The sequence below is a fragment of the Sander vitreus genome, chromosome 12 (genome assembly GCF_031162955.1).
Source record: "Sander vitreus isolate 19-12246 chromosome 12, sanVit1, whole genome shotgun sequence".
NCBI lineage: Eukaryota > Metazoa > Chordata > Actinopteri > Perciformes > Percidae > Sander > Sander vitreus.
The window spans coordinates 19,423,004-19,445,234 of record NC_135866.1 but is presented as its reverse complement, the minus strand read 5'-3'; the positions used below and the strand labels follow the sequence as shown (position 1 = coordinate 19,445,234).

Sequence of the window (22,231 nt, the reverse complement as noted above, 5' to 3'; positions counted from 1 at the left end):
TACAGTCTGGATCTGTATAAAAAATGTGATATAAATACTTTTTTAGAGGAAAGGGTATAAGAAAATAAAGTACATTTGTATACAGTTAGGTGATGTTAGCTTGTAAATGTATCTGCTGCTGTAAAACAATAAATGTACCTACTTTGATAAAGAAATAACTACTTTATTTAATTTCTACTATATTAAAAAAAAACACTGACCATAGAAGTTATGGGACACTTGTACAACACTGAACAAGGTTTTAATAGCATGTCAAATGTTACAACAGACTAGTAAGAAACACTTCTCTGAAGCCTGTATTTCCTGGCTAAAGTGCAGTGGGAACTTTTCCCATGAGTCACTGGTGGAGCAGAGTGGACTGCTACTGGTGGCCTCCGTATTTGGCAGTCCAGTCTACTCGTCCGTGCACTGGCTGGGTGTTTGTGCTCCTTGAAAAGGTGTTCTTCCCTGTAACGCTGGATCCAGGGTTCTGAGGATTCAGAGATCTGCTCCTCCATCCTTCATATTCTGGGAAATCATCGTGAGAGAGAAGGAAAGTGTATCAGGCTAAACTCGGAACGCGATGTAAAGCTGCATTTCTTGTGCTCATAGGGCAGATTTATCTTTACCTTCATTTGAGAGCAGCAGTTTATTTGAGGAGGTCTTGCTCTTGGATGAGTTTATTTTAGACTCAACTCTTAGATCAACTACAAGATTCACAGAAGAAAGTGGATACAAATTCAGGTTGAAACACATGACACTATCAGGGTCTGATAGTACTGGTAAAAAAAAAAAAATCCTTTGAAAGCCCCTTCAGTGACAATCCTCTCAGACACGTCTATCTATAAGGAAGACATTGACTCCTTTTGAACTCCAGGGGGCGCTTTTGTTAAAGTATAATGGAAGATAAAGTTAAAGAAGTGTACTCATGAAGAAACTGCTCTCCAAACACACAACAGTAGCTTCCTGTACCATCCAACTTGATTAGTACCAGGCAACACTGAACCAAGAAAGGTCTGACTCAACCATTATTCTGTCTGAGAAAATAAAAAAGTTCTCCTGTTGTGACTCACTAGCAGAGGTGCCTCCTATAGGTGCCAGTGTAATCCTCTGTCTAGCGGCTCTTGTTTCAGTCTTCTGTAAAGGTGACATGTGTGTTTTGTTTGGGTTGTTGGAGTGGCTCATGAAGGAGTCTGGAAAGGACAATGAAGAATGCGATGTAAACCACTCCACTGATGTCATTACTTTTACGTTACTTTTTAATTGCTTCATCTTGAGATTTCAACAATGTCAGTTATCTCCATCTGACAGCGAGGTAGAGACATCCTCATAAGCCACAAAGACCACCTCTAATTCTGTGAACCGCTCCTAAATTTGAGAGCGTCCTCCTTGGGCGGAGAAAAGGGCCGCTACAGGAGGTCCTTCCTGCCAGCTGCCATCTCCCCTGTGCAACCAGTCGCCTCTGTGTCAGGAGTCAGGGAAGGGGGGGTGAGGAGGTGAAGCCTCACGCTTCCCCCTAACGGACTAAACACTGATACAGACTGAGCCATACGCCTTTCATCCACTTTAGAATGAAATTATCTGAGCCATAACTGCACTCTAACCTTACAGTATAATCAGCATTTCATTTTCCACTACTTGCACTATGTATTAATGTAGGGTATAAAAAAAAAGCTGCACACTTTTTATTTAAGGTACTGTTTATAAGTATTGTATCTCGTTGATAAGTATTGTATATTTCTTTGCTTTTTTATTTTGTCTTAAATGCTCTAAGCTGCTGTAACAAAACAATCCTGCTGGGATTAATAAAGTACTCAAAATCTCTATCTAAAACCACAGCACAATATGGAAAGAAAAGAGGAGGGGTGAGTGTAGGAGGAAAACAGAACACCAGAAAACAGGAAATCTGAAGTGTTTTTTTCCAGTCGACATCTTGGAAGGACGTTAGGTATAATTTAGGTCTGGCTGCTTCATACTCTCATGTAGAGAAAAGGAATACATGCTTTTTGTGTGGCGGGTGAGTCATATATGTCACCCGGGGCGACTCGTGAATATTACTGCTTTCCTCTTTTCAGCACAGAATAGATAAAAACTGGTTGCAAGTTACACTGATGTTGTTATCAGTTTGATGCTGTAATTAGCTGCTGTAGTTACAAAATTCTATTTGCCTTCCCTACCCGGGGATTGAGTGATAAAAACAGTAAATCATAATAGAGTTGTTCTCTAGCCTCACATGATGTCATGTTACTTTAAAACCTGTGTGAAATTATTGTATTTTCAAATAATTAACGGCATTTTAAACTGCTGAAATATCAGACAGGACTGGTTTGCTGCATCAGGTCAGAGGGAATTAGAAATATTACACCAGGATCCAGTGGTGGAAAATAACTAAGTACATTAAGTAAGTACATTTACTCAAATACAATTTTGAGGCACTTTACTTATAGTATAAGTATTGCCATTTTATGCTGCTTTATACTACTTCACTACATTTCAGAGAGAAATATTCTACTTTTTACTTCACTTTATTTGTTTAGGAGCTAAAGTTATTTTAAAATTAAGACTTTACAATACTGATCTAATAATATAATAGTATAACACTGACAGTAGACACTGCATTCTGAGTATTTTGATATTTTAAGTACATTTTGTTGCTAATACTTGACCAAAAATAAGGTTGATTCCCTTACTAGCATATCTATTAATTCATTGTATTCTTTTACACTGCAAAATTGATCTGACCTGCTCTTTTAAACAGCTATTGGCGCTACACGTGTGTCCTCAAGTCTTTCTTACCTTTATTTAGAATAAACTCCAGCATCTGTCCTCTGGTTAAACACGAGCTGCCCCAAAGGTTTCTGCTGACAACCTGGCCTCCTACTGAGGAGTTGTGTTTTGGATTTATGCCTGAAAAGGACAAAACAGTTTAGAATGAACACTGTAACTGAGCTATCACAACAATTTGCCCAGATGGGATAAGGATTTTTGTCTGTTGGTCTTTTTCTCTCTCTTTTTTTTTACTGGTTTAAGGCAGAGATACACTTTTTAATATCACATAAATGTATAATTAATTTCTTAATTTTTCTCAGAATGTTTGTGTTATTAGTGTTTTTTAGTTTTAGTGTTTAGAGTATAGTTTTTGGCTTCACTGTGAAACTACATAAATAAACAAAGAAAACACTCCTCGGGTGAGGCAGAGGAAATCAAAGGTTTTGCAGAGGCCAAGGAAACTGTTGATGTGATTTTTGTGATACAGTAGATCACTGTTTCTCACCAGGCAGATATCTGGACTGGCGGAGGTAGTGTTGCTTGGCAGACGAGGTGATGGAATAAGCTCTGTTCAGCCCGCTGTTGCTCTGCAGTTTTGCTCCTGTGTTGTTCTTTGACTCTGGCAATCTAGACAAAAACTTAATATTGTATTTTTTTCACAACTGTGATAAAAACACATCTTCCACATGAAAATGAAGAGTTCTAACCGACAGCTAGGCCCCTCCAGTGTCCTGTCCTTCAGAGAGCTGATGGTGGGTTTTTTGGAGATGGAGACTCCAGCGTCTGCGTCCTCACCATCGTCCCAGCTGTCCACGGACCTGAAAGACGTCTGGCCCCACCGTCGACGTCCTGTCCTCACTCCAGTTATGCCGTTTTCTGCTCCTGTAGGCTTTAAAATGAACATACAAAGACAAAATAAAGTTCTGTAAGCCCCAAGAAGGTCCCATTCTGACATTTAGCAGTTGTTGAGTGATACTTACAGCCTGCCAGCTGTCTTTCACCAGGCTGAGAGGTTCCTGCTGCCCCTCTGTCAGCGTGGTGGAACACATTTCTTGTTTTGTGCTTTGCTCCATGTTGTCCTGAGGTAAAAGCATCTGCTGAAGGGGCTGGTGGAGAGATTGGCTGCAGGTCTGTGTCCTACTTGGATCGCCGGACTCTATGTCCGTCCTACAGAGGGACAGAGGCTTTGTTTCTGCAGCCGCCTCGGATATCTTTGCCTGAGCCTTGTGTTGCTCTGAGTACTTCAGAGGAGCACTGAGTGCCTGGCCGACATGGAAGTATGGATACCGTAGAGCCTGTAACATAAACAGTACAAATACCTTGCAAGATAAACAACATATTAAAAATGGGGAAAATATACAGAAAAATTTAAAACAATATGTACAAAATGGAGCCATAGCAAAAACTAATAGGGCTTACAAGAACATAGACATGGGTTCTTGTTTATAGGACATGGAATATAATGCAAGATATATCTTGTAAAGGACTAATGAGACAAACCACCACTGCACATTTCTCATAGTGCTATATGAATGCTGTAAATATGTAGAGCACTGGAAACTATTTTTTTTGTTGTTGTAATTTTCAAGCTTCAGCAGTAGTTCAAAAGCTTTCATAATGATCTGTGTCTGTCTCACACTTTTAATGAAGTCAGTGGATGTGCATTGCTTCAGTAGTACACACAGATGTCAAGTTTGGTATTAATTACAGCCAAGGTAAGCTGATTGATTCCTATTTGGGCCTCCCGTCCCAAAACTAGATGCTCTCACAAAGTACTCAAAGGTGCTCAGGATAAAAGCATTCACGTGTGTTACTCTGCAAACAGTCATCTCAAAATAATGTCTTCCCTGTCATCTTTGTATGTTTATTCCAACCAATCTATGTTCAAACTCAATAGGTTTTAAATATACCTGAGCAGCACTTGGTCTTTTCTCAGGGTCCCACTGCAGCATGTCTTTCATCAGTGTGATCGCCTCGTTGCTGGCGTTTGGGATCAGGGATCTGAGGCTAGTGGGGACGCACTTTGGGAAGCGGAAGTTCATTGAGGTGGCCAGGTTGTAGCCCTCAGGCCAGTCTGACTGATGTTGTGAGAGACAAGAGAAAACAAATGTGTCACAAAACCTTCACAACAAAAGAAAAGAAATGAGATTAAATAGCTTGTAATGTTAGCATCATAGAATGACAAGGGCCCAAGCCGAGAGGCTGTCACTATGATTTAAGAGATTCTGGTTGGTTACATCCACGACAGTCTCGCATTGCCAGACCTTTCTCCACAGCGCTGCGGAGGAGGGTCTGGCTAGTCCACACAGCATTCCGGGATGGGAGAAAAACGTGCTCTGGTTTATTGGCATTTCTTTAAACCAATCCCAATCATCATGGGCAGTGCTAAGCTCTGCCTGGAGCCGCTGCAAAATAGCCTCAGGAAGGAACTTGTTTTGGTGGAACGTGTACATTCAAAAGTCGTTTTAGTCGTGCAACAGGAAACTCAGATTGGACAGGATAGTCTAGCTAGCTGTCTGGATTTACCCTGCAGAGATCTGAGGAGCAGTTAACCATAGTCCTCATAAATCCACCGGAGTTTAAAATTCCAACACAAAGAAAGCAGAAGAAAATGGACATCGACGAAAAGACATGCATCCGGCAGAATTTCCTGCAGCACCAGAGCAATCCCTGAAGAGGAACGTTGTCAGCAGAACCACAACATATGACACCTTGTTGTGATGGTTCACCTTCTTCAGCGTTCCCAGCACCTGACAGATCTTAAAGATCTCATCCACCTCACTGTTCCCAGGGAACAGGGGTCTGAGTGTGTAGAGCTCCGCCATGATGCATCCCACGGCCCAGATGTCGATGGGTGAGCTGTAGGATTTAGACTTTAGCAGAACCTCTGGGGCTCGGTACCTGTCAGAACAGCATGGGAGGATATTTATGAAACATTTGCATACAGTAATTTAACTCTACTCTTGCTCTCTCTCTTGTTAAATGCCTCTTTTTTTGTTAATGTTCTTATTTCATCTTATCGTACACAGAATACCTGTTTGTGTCTCTCACTAGCAACTAATGAGAGCTACTGCATTGATTATTGAGAGCATATTTTCTCACTTAGGCTACTAATAGTGGTATCTAGCCAGGAAGATCGTATTTGTTTGGTTTGTCCAGGTTTTAAGACGTCTGTCTCTGAGATACAGTATTTGCTTTCACCCCAATACAATGAAGGTATTTTTTCTTTATGATACTTACAGAATATATATATAATTTAAAGAATTCAACAGTGGCATCTCTTTCCAGAAACTACATCCTGGTTGCTCTGGATAATCTACAGACATCACTGTAAACGGTTTTAATTGGAACTATTTTCTGTGAAGAAATGTTCCCAATGAAATTGTTGACAGCTTGTTGGATTATCAAAATTAAGGTGTTTTAAAGGAAGAGTTCGCTGTTGAATTTTCTAAATGAAATTCTTCACTGCTGTTTGCGCCACAAGCTGAATGCATGAATACATTTAAAAAATGTTGATGATATGAAGTATGACATAAGATTAACATTGAAGTTGATAGTAGCAGACAGTAAATTAATGTTATTATGTAGTATAAATAGAGGATACCAGCCGACTGATCCCCAATAATCTCAAAATACAGTTACGATAAGTGATATTACAGCCGTTGTTACTGTAAGTTTGATTCAGGTCAGGCTGCAGATCAACAACATCCATCATAACTTGTTATGTATATCATCTACAGGAAAGACTTGTACATTGCCCTGATATTATCTTGTAGATAAATTAGTCTCACCATCTTGTGGACACATAATCAGTGTAAGGTGGCTGCGAGCGGATTTCTCTGGCTAGTCCAAAATCAGCAATCTTAACCAGCTCTGGGCCCATGCAGAGCAAGTTCTCTGGTTTCATATCACGATGGAAATACCCTGAAAAACATGAGACAGTCAAATAAATGTGCTGATGCTGATATTTGTCTAGATTTGCATTATTTTCTCAAACAAAATTGTTATTGCCTTTAAGTTTCTACCACTATCACAACCACTACCACTTTTAGTACTTATATTGACACAACTCTATTGATGCATCACAATTTGGTCCAATTTTTAAAGATCTGAAACACAGAGTTAAAACATCATAAAAAAGATGTTTTAACCTGAGAAAGCACAGTCAAGCCAAGCCTTGGAAATGAAAAGCAAAGGCAACAGAAGTATCTTACCGTGCTTATGCACAAATGCTAAGCCAGACAATACTTGGAACAGAATGTTCCTTATCTCATTTTCAGAAAACATCTTATCTTCCCTGGCAGCGGGGAAAAGTGGTAAAAGACAAAAGAAAGAAAGAGGGGATAAAGAAAAAAACACTTTGCAAACATGCATGCCTTATTAAAGTGGGAATGACACTAGCACCCACTAGCACTAAAAACTGTGCTGATAGAAAAGAGAAAAACCTGTTCAGATAAGCTTTAGACCACTTACACCTCCTCTTCTCACAGAAGAAGTGAGTCATTTTTGGCTAGAGAAAATCCTGTGATGCCTGATGTCTTATCAACCATCCAGCTTTCATGTACTTTTCAAGTTTAGATATGTTGTTTTTTTGGTTTACTTTATTACAAAATTATTTATTCTAGGACAGTGCTGACAGCTTGATAACACAGCATTATATAAGACAGAAAAGACAGCAGAGTCAGTTTTTCTTCAGTTAGTACTGAAAAGCCTTGCTGAAATCACCTACCATGTTTATGAATAAAGGACAGTCCCTGTAATATCTGAAATGTCATGTTTCTGACGACTGACTCAGGGAACAACACGTTTCTGCAAAAACGAAGACCGACACATGATGACTCAATCTGACGCAAATAATTCTCACATTCCCAATGGTAATAAAAAAACAAAAAAAACATGCTGCAGAATTTTACCACAAAAATAACTGTGTACACAGCTGGTAAAAGACTGAAATAAATGCATGTGACCAGGGGCGGGGCTAGAAGGGGGGCACAGGGCGAAATATGATTGCTCCACACCCCCCCCATTGGATCAGAGTACTGTCACTTGGCTGCCCGTTCTGCCAATCTTTCTTTTGAAACAAGTGAAATGAATAATGAATGTGATGTGTTTTATTTAGCAGAATTACATTGGGTTGTTACAGATTTTCAATGCTGTATTCTGATAAAATATCCATCCCCCCCAGGCCCCCCCTTGACTGATTATTGGTCCCCCCCGTGCCACCCCATTCAAAAAAATCCTGGGATCGCCCCTGCATGTGCCTAATGTGTTCTTACCTTTCGTTCATGAGCTGATAGAGGTTTTCTTTCATATACTCAAAGACAAAGTAGAGGTAGTCGTTTTCTCTGATGACTTCCTTCAGTTTCACCACATTGGCATGGTTCAACTTCTTCAGTGACTGAAATACAATATAGTAATTAAGAATCCGCTTATTATGTAAGTAGTAAATTACCTCAAATGCCTCAACACTGCCTGAAATTAGCTTTTTCACTTATCACCAAAAGGCTGGTGTACAAAAAACATTACATGCCAACAATAGTTTGATTGTCCGTTCCTTTTCATAAACAGTCTCAGGTAGCATTAATTTAACACTTTGTCATTCACTTATTCAGTGGATCGAGAAATTTATCATGTAGTGCAACAGAATTAAAAATGACAGGAGAACATTTTGAAGCTGACATCTTCCTCGTTTAGTGTCGTGTATCTAAAAGCTGCTGTATCAACTATGGGATTTATTGTCTGACTATAATGATTCTCACCTTCACCTCTCTCAGATTCAAACACTCATCCCATGAGTAAAACTTCCTTTTCATCCTGTTGAAAAAACAACAACAGAATTGCTGGACTATAAGTGTTTATGTTGACATTTTGTAATTAACCTCATCCCAGACCTCTAAAAACTCACATCTCCAATTTTTGTCAGAGATATGAAATGGTATTTTTGTCTCATTATCAGGCTTGTATCTATATTATTTATTTCAACAGTTGTATTGAGCTAAGTAATTTGAGCTAATAAAGATAGCATTGAGCAACTTTTTACATTGGCAGCCACATGTAGTGGAAAAAATAGTTTTTTTATTTGAAGGATCAAATGCCCAGAATTTATATAATGTTTTTATTATCATGTAGTAATTTTAAATTTTCATTTAATATGCATGTGTTGGAAACCACTTCATAAAAATCTATTGTATAATACTTTTGAGAGCTTTCTTTACGGTGATTATGGGCTCCAAAAATGTTGCATCACAAGCATAATAGAAGTAAAAACAGCATCCTGGTCTACAGTGTATTGCAATATGTACTTTACTGAAATGTTTTACATGCTTAACCTGTTTTAACCTTTCTTCTTTTTTTCTTCCCATACTCCAGCAACACTATGCGGTGTACTTTCACTCCTTTCACTGTCATCAGCATCAGCTTGCACTATAACCTTACATTTACAAACAGTACCTGAAGGAGCCTCGTAAAACATTTATTATTAATTTCTTGCCAAAGATATTAAACAGCTCATCCTTAAAATGTGGTCTACAGGCAAATAAGGACAGTATGACAATATATGGTAACAATACTACTACTAATAATAACAATAGTAAAGGTGTCTGTGCATCTGTTGATCGTCAAAATAATCCTATATCTTGTCATTCCAGCAGCTTATCTACTCTAAAATATGATACATGATGCACACAAAAGCAACACTTTTGACTCAAACCTTTTCTTTTTTCATGTGAGCCATGTAAGGACGCAACATGTTTGAGTCTAGAGCCGAGAAGCACCTTGCAGCAGTCTCTCAGGGTTTAATCGGCTTAATGCTTCAAGACAAAACAATACAGTATAGCCCTAGCATATTTAGTGGAGCTACACTCACCTCTTAATGGCCACCAGCTCCCCAGTGTGGTTGCTCTTTCCCAGGAGCACGCTGCCATACGTGCCATCCCCCAGCTGCTTTAGCGTGGTGTAGCGGTTCATCGTCCACAGAGAGCCCTGCCTCTCCTTCACCGAGGAGCTTTGACAGGCCCACCCAGTCCAACAGTTGGTCATTGTAAGCACAGTAACATCCCTCCACAGATCAATGGCCCCCTACACTGATCTATCGTGCTGCCACTGTGAGGCTACTCAAAGGCTTTTACTCTAGAAACACAGAAATAAAACATGAGCGCTCATCCTTTACCTTTCTCTCTGCAGATTGGTAGGAGGTTTACCTGGCGAGGGAGAGTGGAAAAGTGACGCTGTCTCGATTCTGCCTGTTGTACTGTTTCTCACCTATCCTAAGCTAAGCCTTGACAGAGGAAGGGCGATCTCCTGTGAGGGGAAATGGATTAAAGTTGACATGTGATTAAAAGTGAGTGCCAGAAAACAGGCTCACAAAACAGGCCACAAATTAGGGCCAGTGTATTTATAAATGACATAATACTAGGTTAACTATTGCAAGAGTAGACTAGTTTGTCACCACTTTGTAATAAGGTATAAAGGGGTTATAAATTCGAACTAATGGGCTTGTTATTGGTTTATAGTTAGTTTCTCTCTTCTTTTGTCTTTTCTAGAATTTGTATACCATACCCACTAGCAGTGATTCACATAGGCATGTAACTCGAGTAAGTGTATTTATTTTCTTGTCAGTACACTTACTTATTAGTTATTATTTTTATATTTTGTCTCTGTGTTATGCTAATGTGTTTCAGAATTATTTTATACTGTTTTATTTATTCATTTATTTTACTGTTGTAGTTTTATCTTATCATGTTTTATCTGCTAGAGGAGGATAAACACCAGTCAGATTCCTCACAGCCTGGCAACCCAAAAGTGTTTTTTATTAATGGCTTAAAACTGATCTATAAAACATTAGTAAATAATATATTAACCATTAATAGTCATTAGTTACACACAGCGGTGGATGAAGTACTCAGATCTTTTAGTAAAAGTGGAAATACCACAGTGTACAAATACTCTCTTACAAGCAAAAGTCCTGTATTCAAATTCATTTGACTTAAGTAAAAGTACAAATAGATATTTCCCTCGAAGATTGTGGTTAGGTAGAAGTATAAAATAGCAGAATGGAAATAGAAATACTCAGGTGAAGTACAAGTATAGCAAGTAAGTAAGTAAGTAAGTAAAGTTTATTAGCACCTTTCACAGATAAAAATCACAAAGTGCTTCACAATAAAATGCAACATTGTACTTAAAGGGGTGATAGAATGATTATATAGGGTATTTCACACTGTTCCTTAAGGTCTCCTAATAGGGTATGTAACATTGGTTGGGCTGAAAATTGCTCTAATGCTATTTTATGGGTCCTTAACTACGCTGTGAATATGGCTTTTCTTCCAAATATGGTATGCTCATGAATTGGTGATGATTGATGATGAACCAGTGATTGGTTTGAGCGAACCACATACACATCCATTGGAGACGAGACAGCAGGTCTCATATTTCAGACACTGCAAAGTTATACATTGTTTGTTATTCCGTTATTAAATTCACTTCTGAAACTTTCTTATGCGAGAAATCAACTATATAAAGCTCAAATATGGGCCGTTTTACAAAAATTGAGGGCTAATTGCAAATTTGGTAAGACGTGTCGGACTTTAGGAGCTCCACACAGTCTGACGAGTAAACGACAACCTCTGTACCCAGTGAAAGTCACCGTTTCTCGGTTACTGGACTACCGGGGCTCGGGGCTCCGCAGAGTAGTATAGCCCTGAGCCCCCGCAGAGCTGGCTGGCTGCCAGCTGCCGGCATAACTAGAGTATATTTACAGTTTGAATTTTGTCACGCCACTTATATAACGTATTCCCCAAGGTCTTATAAAGCTAACAATGGTGTCCGATTTCAATTTAATGCATTTTTGTGAACATTAGGGATTTTGTTAGCTGCTACGGTCCTTTCAATCCTATGTGTACAGATTGCGTCTAGTTAGCTTCACTTTCGGCATAATTAGAGTATATTTACAGTTTGAATTTCGTCACGCCACTTACATAACATCTACCCCAAGGTCTTATAAAGCTAACAATGGTATCCAATTTCAATTTAATGCATTTTTGTGAACATTAGCTAGGGATTTCGTTAGCTGCTACTGTCCCTTCAATCCTATGTGTACAGATCGCGGCTAGTTAGCTTCACTTTCGGCATAATTAGAGTATATTTACAGTTTGAATTTCGTCACGCCACTTACATAACATCTACCCCAAGGTCTTATAAAGCTAACAATGTTGTCCGATTTCAATTTAATGCATTTTTGTGAACATTAGCTAGGGATTTAGTTAGCTGCTACTGTCCTTTCAATCCTATGGGTAAAGATCGCGGCTAGCTGCTGGCCCTGGAGCGCCATCAGGGCCTTGGCATTTTGTAGTCCAGTAACCCAGAAACAGTGACTTTGCGTGGGTATGGAGCGCCGATCCAGCTAGCTCACAGCGAGCCGGAGTCTATGAAGTAGGACACGCCGGGCGGCAAGGCAGCACCAGCTGCTGTCACGTAGCCTGCTGAGCTCCTGCTGAACTGCGACACACAGTCGGACAAAATTTGCAATTAGCCATCAATTTTCGTAAAACGGCCCATATTTGACCTCTACATAGTTGATTTCTCACATAAAAAAGTCTCAGAAGTGAATTTAGTAATTAAATACAATAGCGGACCTCTGGAGATCTGCATGACCTAGCTAGATTCAGAAGACTAAGCTGACCTCAGGTCAGTGGTGTAGCCTATGCAAATGTTGGGGCGTGACAAAGACTAGGAGTTGAGATGCTTACATCAACTTTTAGCTCAGCGGCAGTTTCAAAATGTGAGATTTGCATAGTAAAGGGGTATCAATGGGATTTTGAGCTTCTATGTATGTCCTATTTACCCACCGAACTGTCGTTATTCAACTATGACAAGGTAAAATCGGTTTTGCATTCTATCACCCCTTTAAGTAGCCTATAGCACTTAAGTAGCCTAAATATAGCTAGCCTACTTAGTTACTTTCACTGGTTACACTTTATAAACCCTTTGTAAAGTGGTAGCTTTAGAAATATGGATGGGGTTTTAATGTATACTTGATATCAACTGCTTAGCTAGCTATATAACCTAGGCTAATTATATGAACCTGAATACATAACTTGAAATTTGACGTTTTTCTCCCTTTCTATAAAACAAAGTTGCTGTTTTTTTTTAATATTGAACCATTTTGAAAAACCTTATCAAGGTAACGTTAGTTAGAAAACAACAAGCAACCCTGCTACTTAGAGTAATGTTACGTTAGGTCTAACATAGCTAGGGTCTAGCTAGCTAGCTAAAGAGCGATAATAAGCTAGCTAACATTACCCGTGTGTGTCCCCTCATTTTCAACCATATGATCTAACAGACAGTTGTTGTTTTTTTACCAAATATTTATTATGTCTTAAGTCTTTACAGTATTTTACAGTTTTACATTTTACATTTTAAAGTATACCTACAAGAGGCATTTACGTGCTGATCATCATCAGAACATTAACACGGTGATGGAGAGATGCCTGCCAGTCCTGTCCGTTTGTAAGGGTGGCTTCCTGTATCCTAGGCAACGCAGAGACTTAAAAATAAAATGAAATAAAATCATACTAATTTACTAATAATATATACAATATTATGCACTGTGATATACTTTGTAATATAATATTATCAGTGGTGGAACGTAACTTGTAAAAACCTTGTGTAAAATCTAACTTAACATACATTTTTATAAGTATAATATATTTTATATTATATTATTATAATAATAAGTTTTTAACATAAAAATGTGTTTAAAAATATCCACAGCTGACCACAATATGAACTAAAATAAAGTTATAAAGTTATCAAAATCAGATTTTGACACAGGGTCCTTCTACCACATAGGGACACACAATTAAATAATAATGCTTAGTAGATGTTGTACCTAAGTGGTGCAGATTTACAATTAATTAGGCCTGCATTACCAAAAGTCAAGTGACATACCATGAACCTGGGGTTTTAGGGTGTCTGAGGGACAGTTGTCAACCCAGCCTGGATTTGGGTTATGGTGGAAATGAGTTTAATAATTTATTTTAAAACTACATGCTTATAGGCCTACTATTTGATCTAAAAGCTTAGCCTACTGAAAAGTATAAATATACCTGACATATTGGATGTTATTTGGCTCTACTGCACTGACTTTTCTCTGTAGTCTACATGTATTTTGAAGATAAGTGCTCCATCTAGTGGTTCGTTTATAACCTCGCATCATATTGTGACTGGCCCCTATAACTCATATTTTCTATTATACATGTCACAAAGGACCACGATCAGTAAATAGTTACCCCCCCCCTCAACACACACACACACACACACACACACACACACACACACACACACACACACACACACACACACACACACACACACACACACACACACACACACACACACACACACACATACACACACACACCTAAAAAGACAGCATTGTGTTGCTAGTCACAGTGTAGGTGAAGACTGCTGTTGGGAGACAAAACAAAGAATCCAAATATTCTTATATATTATGTATTGTGTGTAAAGTTTACTGCATTTAGATTGCAAAATGAAATAATTCCTTATTTCCCTAAGGAGCCCCCTGAGACCAACCCAAGGACCCTTGAGAGGTCCCAGGATCCCAATTTAAAGTCCGGATATTTAGTTCTCATAGCCTAGTATTTACAGGAACACTTGAACTGCTCGAGGCTCAAAATAGATCTTGTATATCTAGAGGTCTGATAAATGACACTCGGATTATTGGAATTTAGAAAACCTCATATTGATAGGCCTAAAAAAAGAATTAATCAAAAGGCTGATATAAAGACGTTAGGTCTATATTATGAATATGTGAAAAAGAGTCTGGTAATAAATCTCAGTGTTAAAATAGGCTATACTAGGCTACTTATTACTTTGAATGTAGGTCCCTATTCCATTTTCAAAAGGCTTGTCATTTTATTAGAAATAAGAAATAATATAATATTATATAAATGTTTATTAGCCTATAAATAAATATAATTTGGTGTCATTAGTCTGATAATAAAGAGAAGGTTAACTGTCTACAGTGCAGTAGTGTCTTTAGGCATGCAGGAATGAAATGTGAAGAATGAAAATCATGACCAGCATTCTCGAAATGGCCATACTGTAGTAGCATGACGTGCCGTGCATTGCACCTAACAACTGTGCAGTCAGATTGTTGACTGTCTGCGTAGCGGATAGTCGCGTTTTTTTCCCAAGGTTGTGCTTTTGGTTACTTACGGTAAGATGGACCCGCAGTGTCCACTAAAGGATCAGGTGATCCACTAACTACGAAGCGAAGGCTGACTGGGGAAAATGCAAAATGACATATAGCAAATGTCAGAGCATAATTCATTCACATTTTCGGCTCAATTTCAGACTTAAATCGCACCGCTGGAGCTCCAATGTAACGATGGCTCGTTAGGTCTGGTGGCGCAACTGCGATTTTTTTGATATTTTAATTTATGAAAAATCACATTCACAGACAAATATTGGTTTCAACATGGGGCTATGCTACAGTTTGCGTCCCCGGCTCTTCGGGGACCTGAGCGGGTCTATCTCCAATGCTACCTCGGACTCGGATCAGCCTCCGGACACCGCCGTGCCGACCCGCGCCGTGGGAGCTCGCCAGGAGGACGCCGGGGGATGCGGGGAGAGTTCGTCGCTACGCGGCAGCGGCCCGGTGCGCCCCGGGGACCCTGCCAGGCTCCCGGCCGGGGAGCACCGCCGTGGAGACACCGGTACCGACGGTGTGCTCATACAAAACGGAGGTGGCGGAGGAGGAGGCGGAGGCAGCGGTAAGGGGACAGGGAAGGACCGCGGCCGACGCTTACAGCTGCTGCAAAAGACTAGCACCCAAAAGCAGAAAAACTGGGACAAATTGCTGGTGGAGGAGAAGGAGGCCGAGAAGGAGGCGAAGAAAGTCAGTAAGAATATTGACAGGGCGCTGAAGGAGCTCAAACGGGAGTACAAACAGACGCATCGACTGCTGCTTCTCGGTAAGTAGAGTCCTTCTATGTTGTTGTTGTTGGACTAGGAAGCCGTTTTATTATTAGAAACCAAAACGTAGCCTACTGGCCTTTCCAGAAATTATGTCACTATACTCTGGCGAGGCCTTGCCACATCTGTTGGCTTGGCTGTGAAGACTAACGTTACCCCCTGCGGCTCTCAATGACCAATGATGAAGATGGACGTGTAGACTCACTGGGCCTGCAGTCCTCTTACTGTTAATATTTGGGGTTATAAGAAAAAGTCACATAAACATAATACAGGCCATCAAATGAACCAGTAGGCTACACACAGGTTTACAGAGACCACTAGCTTGTGGTTTTGGTTTAACTGTGGCATATTTACAGCAATTCTTCTCAATAAGATAGTATTGTAGAGTTTAGTGTAGAGTAGCCTGCAGAGTGTTGTATAGTTTTAAAGAGAGTCATTTTGTTGGCTTTTATATGCAAATCCACTTTGCTTTTGGCTATAGGGCCATCCTATTTTATACAGTGTATGTTTACTCTGATAGTTAGCGTATAGTATAGTTTAGTATAAAGCAGAGATTCTCAAAAAGAAATTCAGCCAAGGACCCCTTACAAGAGGTATATATATATATATATATATATATATATATGTGTGTGTGTGTGTGTATCGGGGACCCCCTCATGTATTTTTACACTTCCATAGTCTTAGTTATGTGAAAAAACAGCACGAGAAATGTATTAGAAAGATATTAGACATGTATTCAACATATTTTCAGATTCTTAGAGCAGTGGTGGAAGAAGTACTCAGATCTTTTACTCAAGTAAAAGTAGCAATACTACTGTGTCAAAATACTCTGTTACAAGTCAAAGTCCTACATTCAAACTCATACTCAAGTAAAAATACAAAAATATCAGCATTAAAATATACTTAAAGTGCCCAAAGTAAAAGTACTCATTATGAGATTGACCCATTTCAGAATAATATACTCAAAAAGTACCTCAAATTTGTACTTAAGTACAGTACTTCAGGAAATGTATTTAGTTTCATTCCACCACTGTCTAAGAGTTATATATTTGTTAGATTAGAAAGTAATCTATGAACTATTATAGATTTAAACATTCAAATATTATTCGTTGAACTATGAAGCCTTTTGTAAAAAAAAAAATCATGTATGATCATTTAAATGAATCTGCAAAGTTTTCATGGACCCCCTGGCAGAGTGCCACAGATTAACCACTGAGAATAACTGGTATAGAGTATAGAACTACAGATGAAAAATTGCATTTTGATTAACTGTGGCATATTTACAGTATTTTTTTTAATAAACGCATGTACAATGTATTATGGCAGAGTATAGTGGCCTGTAGTGTTGTATAGTGTTACAGAGTGTATAATGTTTGCTTTTGTTTTTTCTGAAAACTAGCATCAAATAGTGTAAGAGTGTATCTGTCCAAGGACTTTTGAGTAAAGATTTTGAAATTATTCAAAATATATTATATTAGATTGTAGTGTAGTGACTTGTAGTATAGTATAGTAGAGTGTTGAATAGTGTGATGTTATGTAGAATACAGTTTAGTTGGTTTTAGTATAAAGATAAGAAAGAGAGAGCACCCAGCTTTTTGGCACCAGGGCCATATTTGCTGTGAATACCAACATACTAGTAGTATAATGTAGGACAGCATAGAATAGTAGAGTGTTCTAGATTATAATGCAGTATTTTATAGTTGTCTTTTGTGTAGTGTGACAACTGTCCAGGGACAACAGATGAGAACTAGCATTAGTAAGGGTTTTCAGTGTTGTATGGTAGTGTAGAGTGTAGTATTGTCACCTGTAGACTAGAAGGACGTTGTCTAGTGTAATATAGAGTGTAGTTTATTAAGCTTTAGTGTACAATTATGTACTGATAGAGACATACTATTTGTAGCTTAGGGCTACTGGGCCATGTTTGCTCTGAATATGATGTTAGTATAGTATAGTTTAATGTAATAGTGGCCTGGGGTGTAGTGTGACATCTGTATAGGGACTACAGATAAATAATAGGCATTTTACTTTGGCACATTCACAGTATGGGTTTTCAATAGGTTAATGTTGTATGACTGAGTATAGTATAGTAGCATGTTGTATAGTAGAGCTGGGCAATATGGAGAAAATCAAATATCACGATATTTTGGACCAAACAGCTCAATATCGATACTTTAGGGTTGACTATTGGTGCTTTCACAAAATATTTACACAATGAGATTTTTGATAAATACTCATCAGTAATGTGGATATAATGACTAAGTGGGTAAATGCAAATAATAAAACGGCTAGAACAGTCTGGTTAATTCAGAAATTACATCACTTTGCTGTAATGCAGCCTTTAAAACCAGGAAAAGACAACACTTATGCCATATTACGATATAATGATATCCAAAATCTAAGACGATATCTAATCTTGTATCACGATATCGATATAATATCGATATATCGCCCAGCCCTATTGTATAGTATAATATAGCTATGACTATGATATATATAATATAATAATAATATAATGTGCTCTGAAAACTAGTATAGTATGCATAGTGGCGTGTGGTGGGACATCTGTCTAGGGACTACAGATAAAAAAAATAGTGTTTGTCCCACATTTATAGTAAGTTTTTCAAATAAATCAATGTACTGTATAATATAGTATGGTAGTATGGTCTAGTAGAGTATATGTAGTAGGTTTTAGAATACAATAATGTACTGTATAGAGACAAATTAGCCTTTTGCTATTGGCTATATAGTATAGTATATCCTTAATTCATCTAAAATCATTCTTTTAGTAGTGTGTAGTCTGGGATAGTAGAGCACTGCATGTTGTATAGTGGCCTGTTGTGTAGTGTGACAAGTCTGATCTGTCCAGGGACAACAGATGACACATAGCCTTTTGACTAACTGTTGCACATTTACAGTAAGGGTTTACAACACATTAGATTAGACTCAACTTTATTGTCATTGCACAGAGTACAGGTACTAAGACAACGACATGCAGCTTAGCATCTAACCAGAAGTGCAAAAAAGCAGTTAGGTGCAGAGTAATGTACAGAATTTACAGGACAAAATATAGATGAAATAGAATGTGGAATAAACAGTGTGGGGTATGAATACACTAGATATATACAGTATTAACAGTGGTTTGAATATGCTAAGGTATATACAGTAGAAAATAGTAAGCAGTGCAGGTACATAAAAAGAAATAGTGCACAGTGTAAGTACAAGTTGTGCTAATAGTAAACATATACAGAATAACAGCTGGAGGTATGGTATGCATAGGTACACTAAAGATCCCATATGTACAATATTGACAGAGTGGTATAAATATAAACAGTCTAAAGGTCAGTATAGTATAGTGTACTATAGATGATAGTTTAGTAGACTGTAGAGTAAAAATGTAGGTGTCCATGTGCTTTTACTCCTTCTTATTGTTGGGCTGAATGATGATGAAGAATTGATCCACAAAGTATAACTCAGTAATTCCAATTCTGATCATCAATATGATGAAGTTACCAAACACTTGCTGATTACAGCTTTAAATATGCAAATAATTGCTTTCTTTAGTATTTTTTGCAATATGGTCATGCTGCCATTAATAATCAATTTTAAGGCACCAGTTAGGGCTCTGGCAACTTGCTATTTTGGTCTGATATTATTTTTGTCATTTTATTGCGTCAGTGATAATAGTTAGATCAAACTTTAACTAATTGATTCATTCATAATAAAAGTGACTTAGGTCATACATGTTATTACCTCACTGGAATCCCATGATAGTTTATGTGACTTGTGTTACTTTCCAAATATTGGTCAGCAAAAATTTAGTGCATTTCTAAATGGAGGTGTTGTGTCAGGCCAGACCTCTCTGACCCTGTTGTTAACTTAGATTTAGCTTGTAGGTTGTGCTATTTTACCACACATACCGTAACCATCTCTATATTGTACATGTAGGCTAACACAGTAGTTTTCATAAAGGTCAATGCTTAACTTTCAAAAGAGAAAGTCTTGATCAGGAACAGGGGCTTTAAGTCTAATCGCAGCTACCCTGATGAGAAAAACAATGTTTAACACATTTATAATAAAAAACAGAACTCATCCACTTGCAGTTTTAAAACACCCTTAATAACATATTGCATGCATTTGCTTTACTTTAAACAATGCTTATTTACTCTATATAATAAATGGCTACCAGTTTAATTTCCTGGTTAAACAGCTCTCACTAATTACACACAGGAAGAAATGGATCATCCTAATGAAGTCACACAAGGAAGTGTCATACATTCTTCCATGAACCACAGTTGAAAGCTATACAGTGTGTGTGACCTGTGTTACAGTGTTATTTCAACATGTCATTATGGTTTGGGTGGCTTTCTACACCACTATAGAATCACAATTATTTTCTATCTGTCCTGGTACACCCAGCAGCCTCAGCACCAGCCACAGGCCACTTCTGGTTTTTCTTAAGAGGCCTTTCGGGACTTTATACTCTCCAGGTCTCCAGTAGGACTCTTGTTGCATGCCAGAGGACTGAGGTGGTTTGTGTTCCTCGGAAAGTGGACACCTTTCAAATAGTGTTACATTTCAAGGCAACGTATGCTAGCTAATCTGGGTCACTTTATGTTTGTATTTGCTGCAGGTATTTAGTTGAATAATGATAGCCATAAGTAGTTCATGTTTATCCTAAGTGGGCTGCCATGTCTAGCTTGTGCTGGAGCTAGAATCTATCAGTTTGAGTTATATTTATGTGTTACATTTTGTAATGTTTGATCATATGGAATTTTTGGTATCTTACAGTATAATTTTAGACATAGTTCAACTCTCAAATTATGGTTAGGTTTTATAAAATACCTGTTAAATATAATAAAATTATTGATTATAAATGTCTCATTGCATGAGGTTTTGTTTTCAAATACAGAACGGTTCAGAAATGACAAAACACTTTTTTCTTGATGCTTTGGAAATATACCACAATTGCTAAAGTATAGTTATTTACTGAATATGAAAACTCATTTCTGACAGACAGGAAGTAATGCAGACATTTCTCCTGCTCTAATTTAAATTAGGTGCAGTAAACCTGCTGAATTGAAGCTTTATAAATCAATTCAAAGTAAAGTGGACGTGACAGTACAACAAACAATACATGGCTCCCACATGGTTATACTGTACATATATTTATTAATATTTATATTAGAGCTGAAACAACCAGATGATTAAGTGATTAGTACTTCTCTAGGAAATTGAATCATTAAGTTTCAAACATTCCAAACCTTCACTGGTTCCAGCTTCTCATGTGTTAATATATTTGCTTGCTCTTAGTCTTCTATGGGAAATTGAGACTACTCTTATTTTCTGACATTTTATGGACCAAACAACCAATGAATTAATTAGGAAAGTTACCAAATAATAGATTTAATAGATATAATTATATAACAGAAAAAAAATCTTTCTGGCCAGAAAGTTTCTGGCCATGTCCTAGTGGCTGCCCAGGCTCCTATAAAAGTCTTTGACCTCTCAATATTAAATAGATCAAGGTAGTCCAACCATCTATTAAAGCAAAGCCAGATGGTTTATGTTAGTCAAAATAAGGTAGAGTTGTTATATGACCACTGGAGTTCAGATGCCTTCAAATACAACTTTCTTGCAGTGTGAATTTAACATGTGAAGTCATTTACATGATAGATTTTGTGTCAAGATTTTCACCTAATGTGGACTCCTTGTGAACCACTGTCCTATTTGAAGGCTACATTAGTTTAAAACTGTGTGTAAAAATGCAATAACAAACTCATTATTAAACATGTTTGACCAGAGGACAACTCAGAAAATCTGAATTCCTTTAATAGAGTTCCTTCAGACTTTATACTTCAGTACAGGAATACAGTGATGGGAACTGGAAGGCAAAGTCCGATTATTTTTTGGAAAGGAAGTTAGTTTATTGTTAGGTATCTTGGATCAGATTCTGTACAGGCCTGTGATAATATCTGTTACAGCTTTCCTATGTCCTTAACTTGCCGTTTAATATCTCAGCCTTATCACCCTTTATGAGCCTAACCAACAGGCTGCTAGCACTGTAGTACACTCCGCAGGCCAATGAATAGCCTGTCGGAAGTCACTTATAGTCGTGTTTTGTCTGTTTTCTTAGGGTTTTTTCGTGCACGTGAAACCATATTTTGGAAAAGCTTACTCAGTGAAATGTATATCAATGTTGGCCCTCCCCTTGAAATACCAGTAGAGTCAGGTGAACTTTGCTTCAGTCTAAATGGGTTTTATCATTGACCATTGCTGAACTTTGCTACTAACTGAGTTCCTAGTTGATGTAATGACCTACATGAGGTACTGGAGTATGAATTATGTCACATTTATTATACTGATAGCAGATACTTGTATCAGCTGAATCAAAGTGAACCACACCATACCAGAAGGACATTGGACAGTGTTTGTTCTCCACATTTTGCTTACTGTATAATTTAGACTTTATCAAGAGCCTCTGCCTCGTAAC

The 22,231-nt window shown here is 38.1% G+C and overlaps 2 protein-coding genes across 2 annotated transcripts in view; one reads left to right on the top strand and one right to left on the bottom strand.

Annotated features, from left to right (window-relative positions):
• Positions 1 to 56: 56 nt before the first annotated feature.
• Positions 57 to 10,000, bottom strand: LOC144526754 (serine/threonine-protein kinase MAK-like). Its single transcript, XM_078264393.1, has 12 exons — positions 9,614 to 10,000; positions 8,508 to 8,562; positions 8,025 to 8,146; positions 6,963 to 7,045; positions 6,540 to 6,672; positions 5,478 to 5,649; positions 4,659 to 4,826; positions 3,729 to 4,043; positions 3,456 to 3,637; positions 3,254 to 3,375; positions 2,776 to 2,886; positions 57 to 507 (listed from the first exon to the last, which is right to left on the bottom strand). Exons 1-12 carry the CDS (start codon positions 9,784 to 9,786, stop codon positions 362 to 364), a joined length of 1,782 nt encoding a protein of 593 aa, XP_078120519.1. The 5' UTR covers positions 9,787 to 10,000; the 3' UTR covers positions 57 to 361.
• A 5,016-nt stretch (positions 10,001 to 15,016) lies between these two features.
• Positions 15,017 to 22,231, top strand: part of LOC144526741 (guanine nucleotide-binding protein G(olf) subunit alpha) — a 52,346-nt gene continuing 45,131 nt past the window's right edge. The window contains exon 1 of the mRNA XM_078264368.1: positions 15,017 to 15,740. Within this exon, the coding sequence (XP_078120494.1) occupies positions 15,245 to 15,740 (496 nt within the window). The 5' untranslated portion in view covers positions 15,017 to 15,244. The remainder of the gene's footprint in view (positions 15,741 to 22,231) is intronic.

Excerpts from the sequence above, each read along its gene's own strand:
- LOC144526754 (XM_078264393.1), bottom strand. The coding sequence starts at position 9,786 with ATGACCAACTGTTGGACTGGGTGGGCCTGTCAAAGCTCCTCGGTGAAG. Across the intron at positions 8,147-8,507 it reads TGAATCTGAGAGAGGTGAAG|TCACTGAAGAAGTTGAACCA; the intron begins GTGAGAATCATT and ends ATTGTATTTCAG. Across the intron at positions 3,376-3,455 it reads CTGGAGGGGCCTAGCTGTCG|ATTGCCAGAGTCAAAGAACA; the intron begins GTTAGAACTCTT and ends GTTTTTGTCTAG.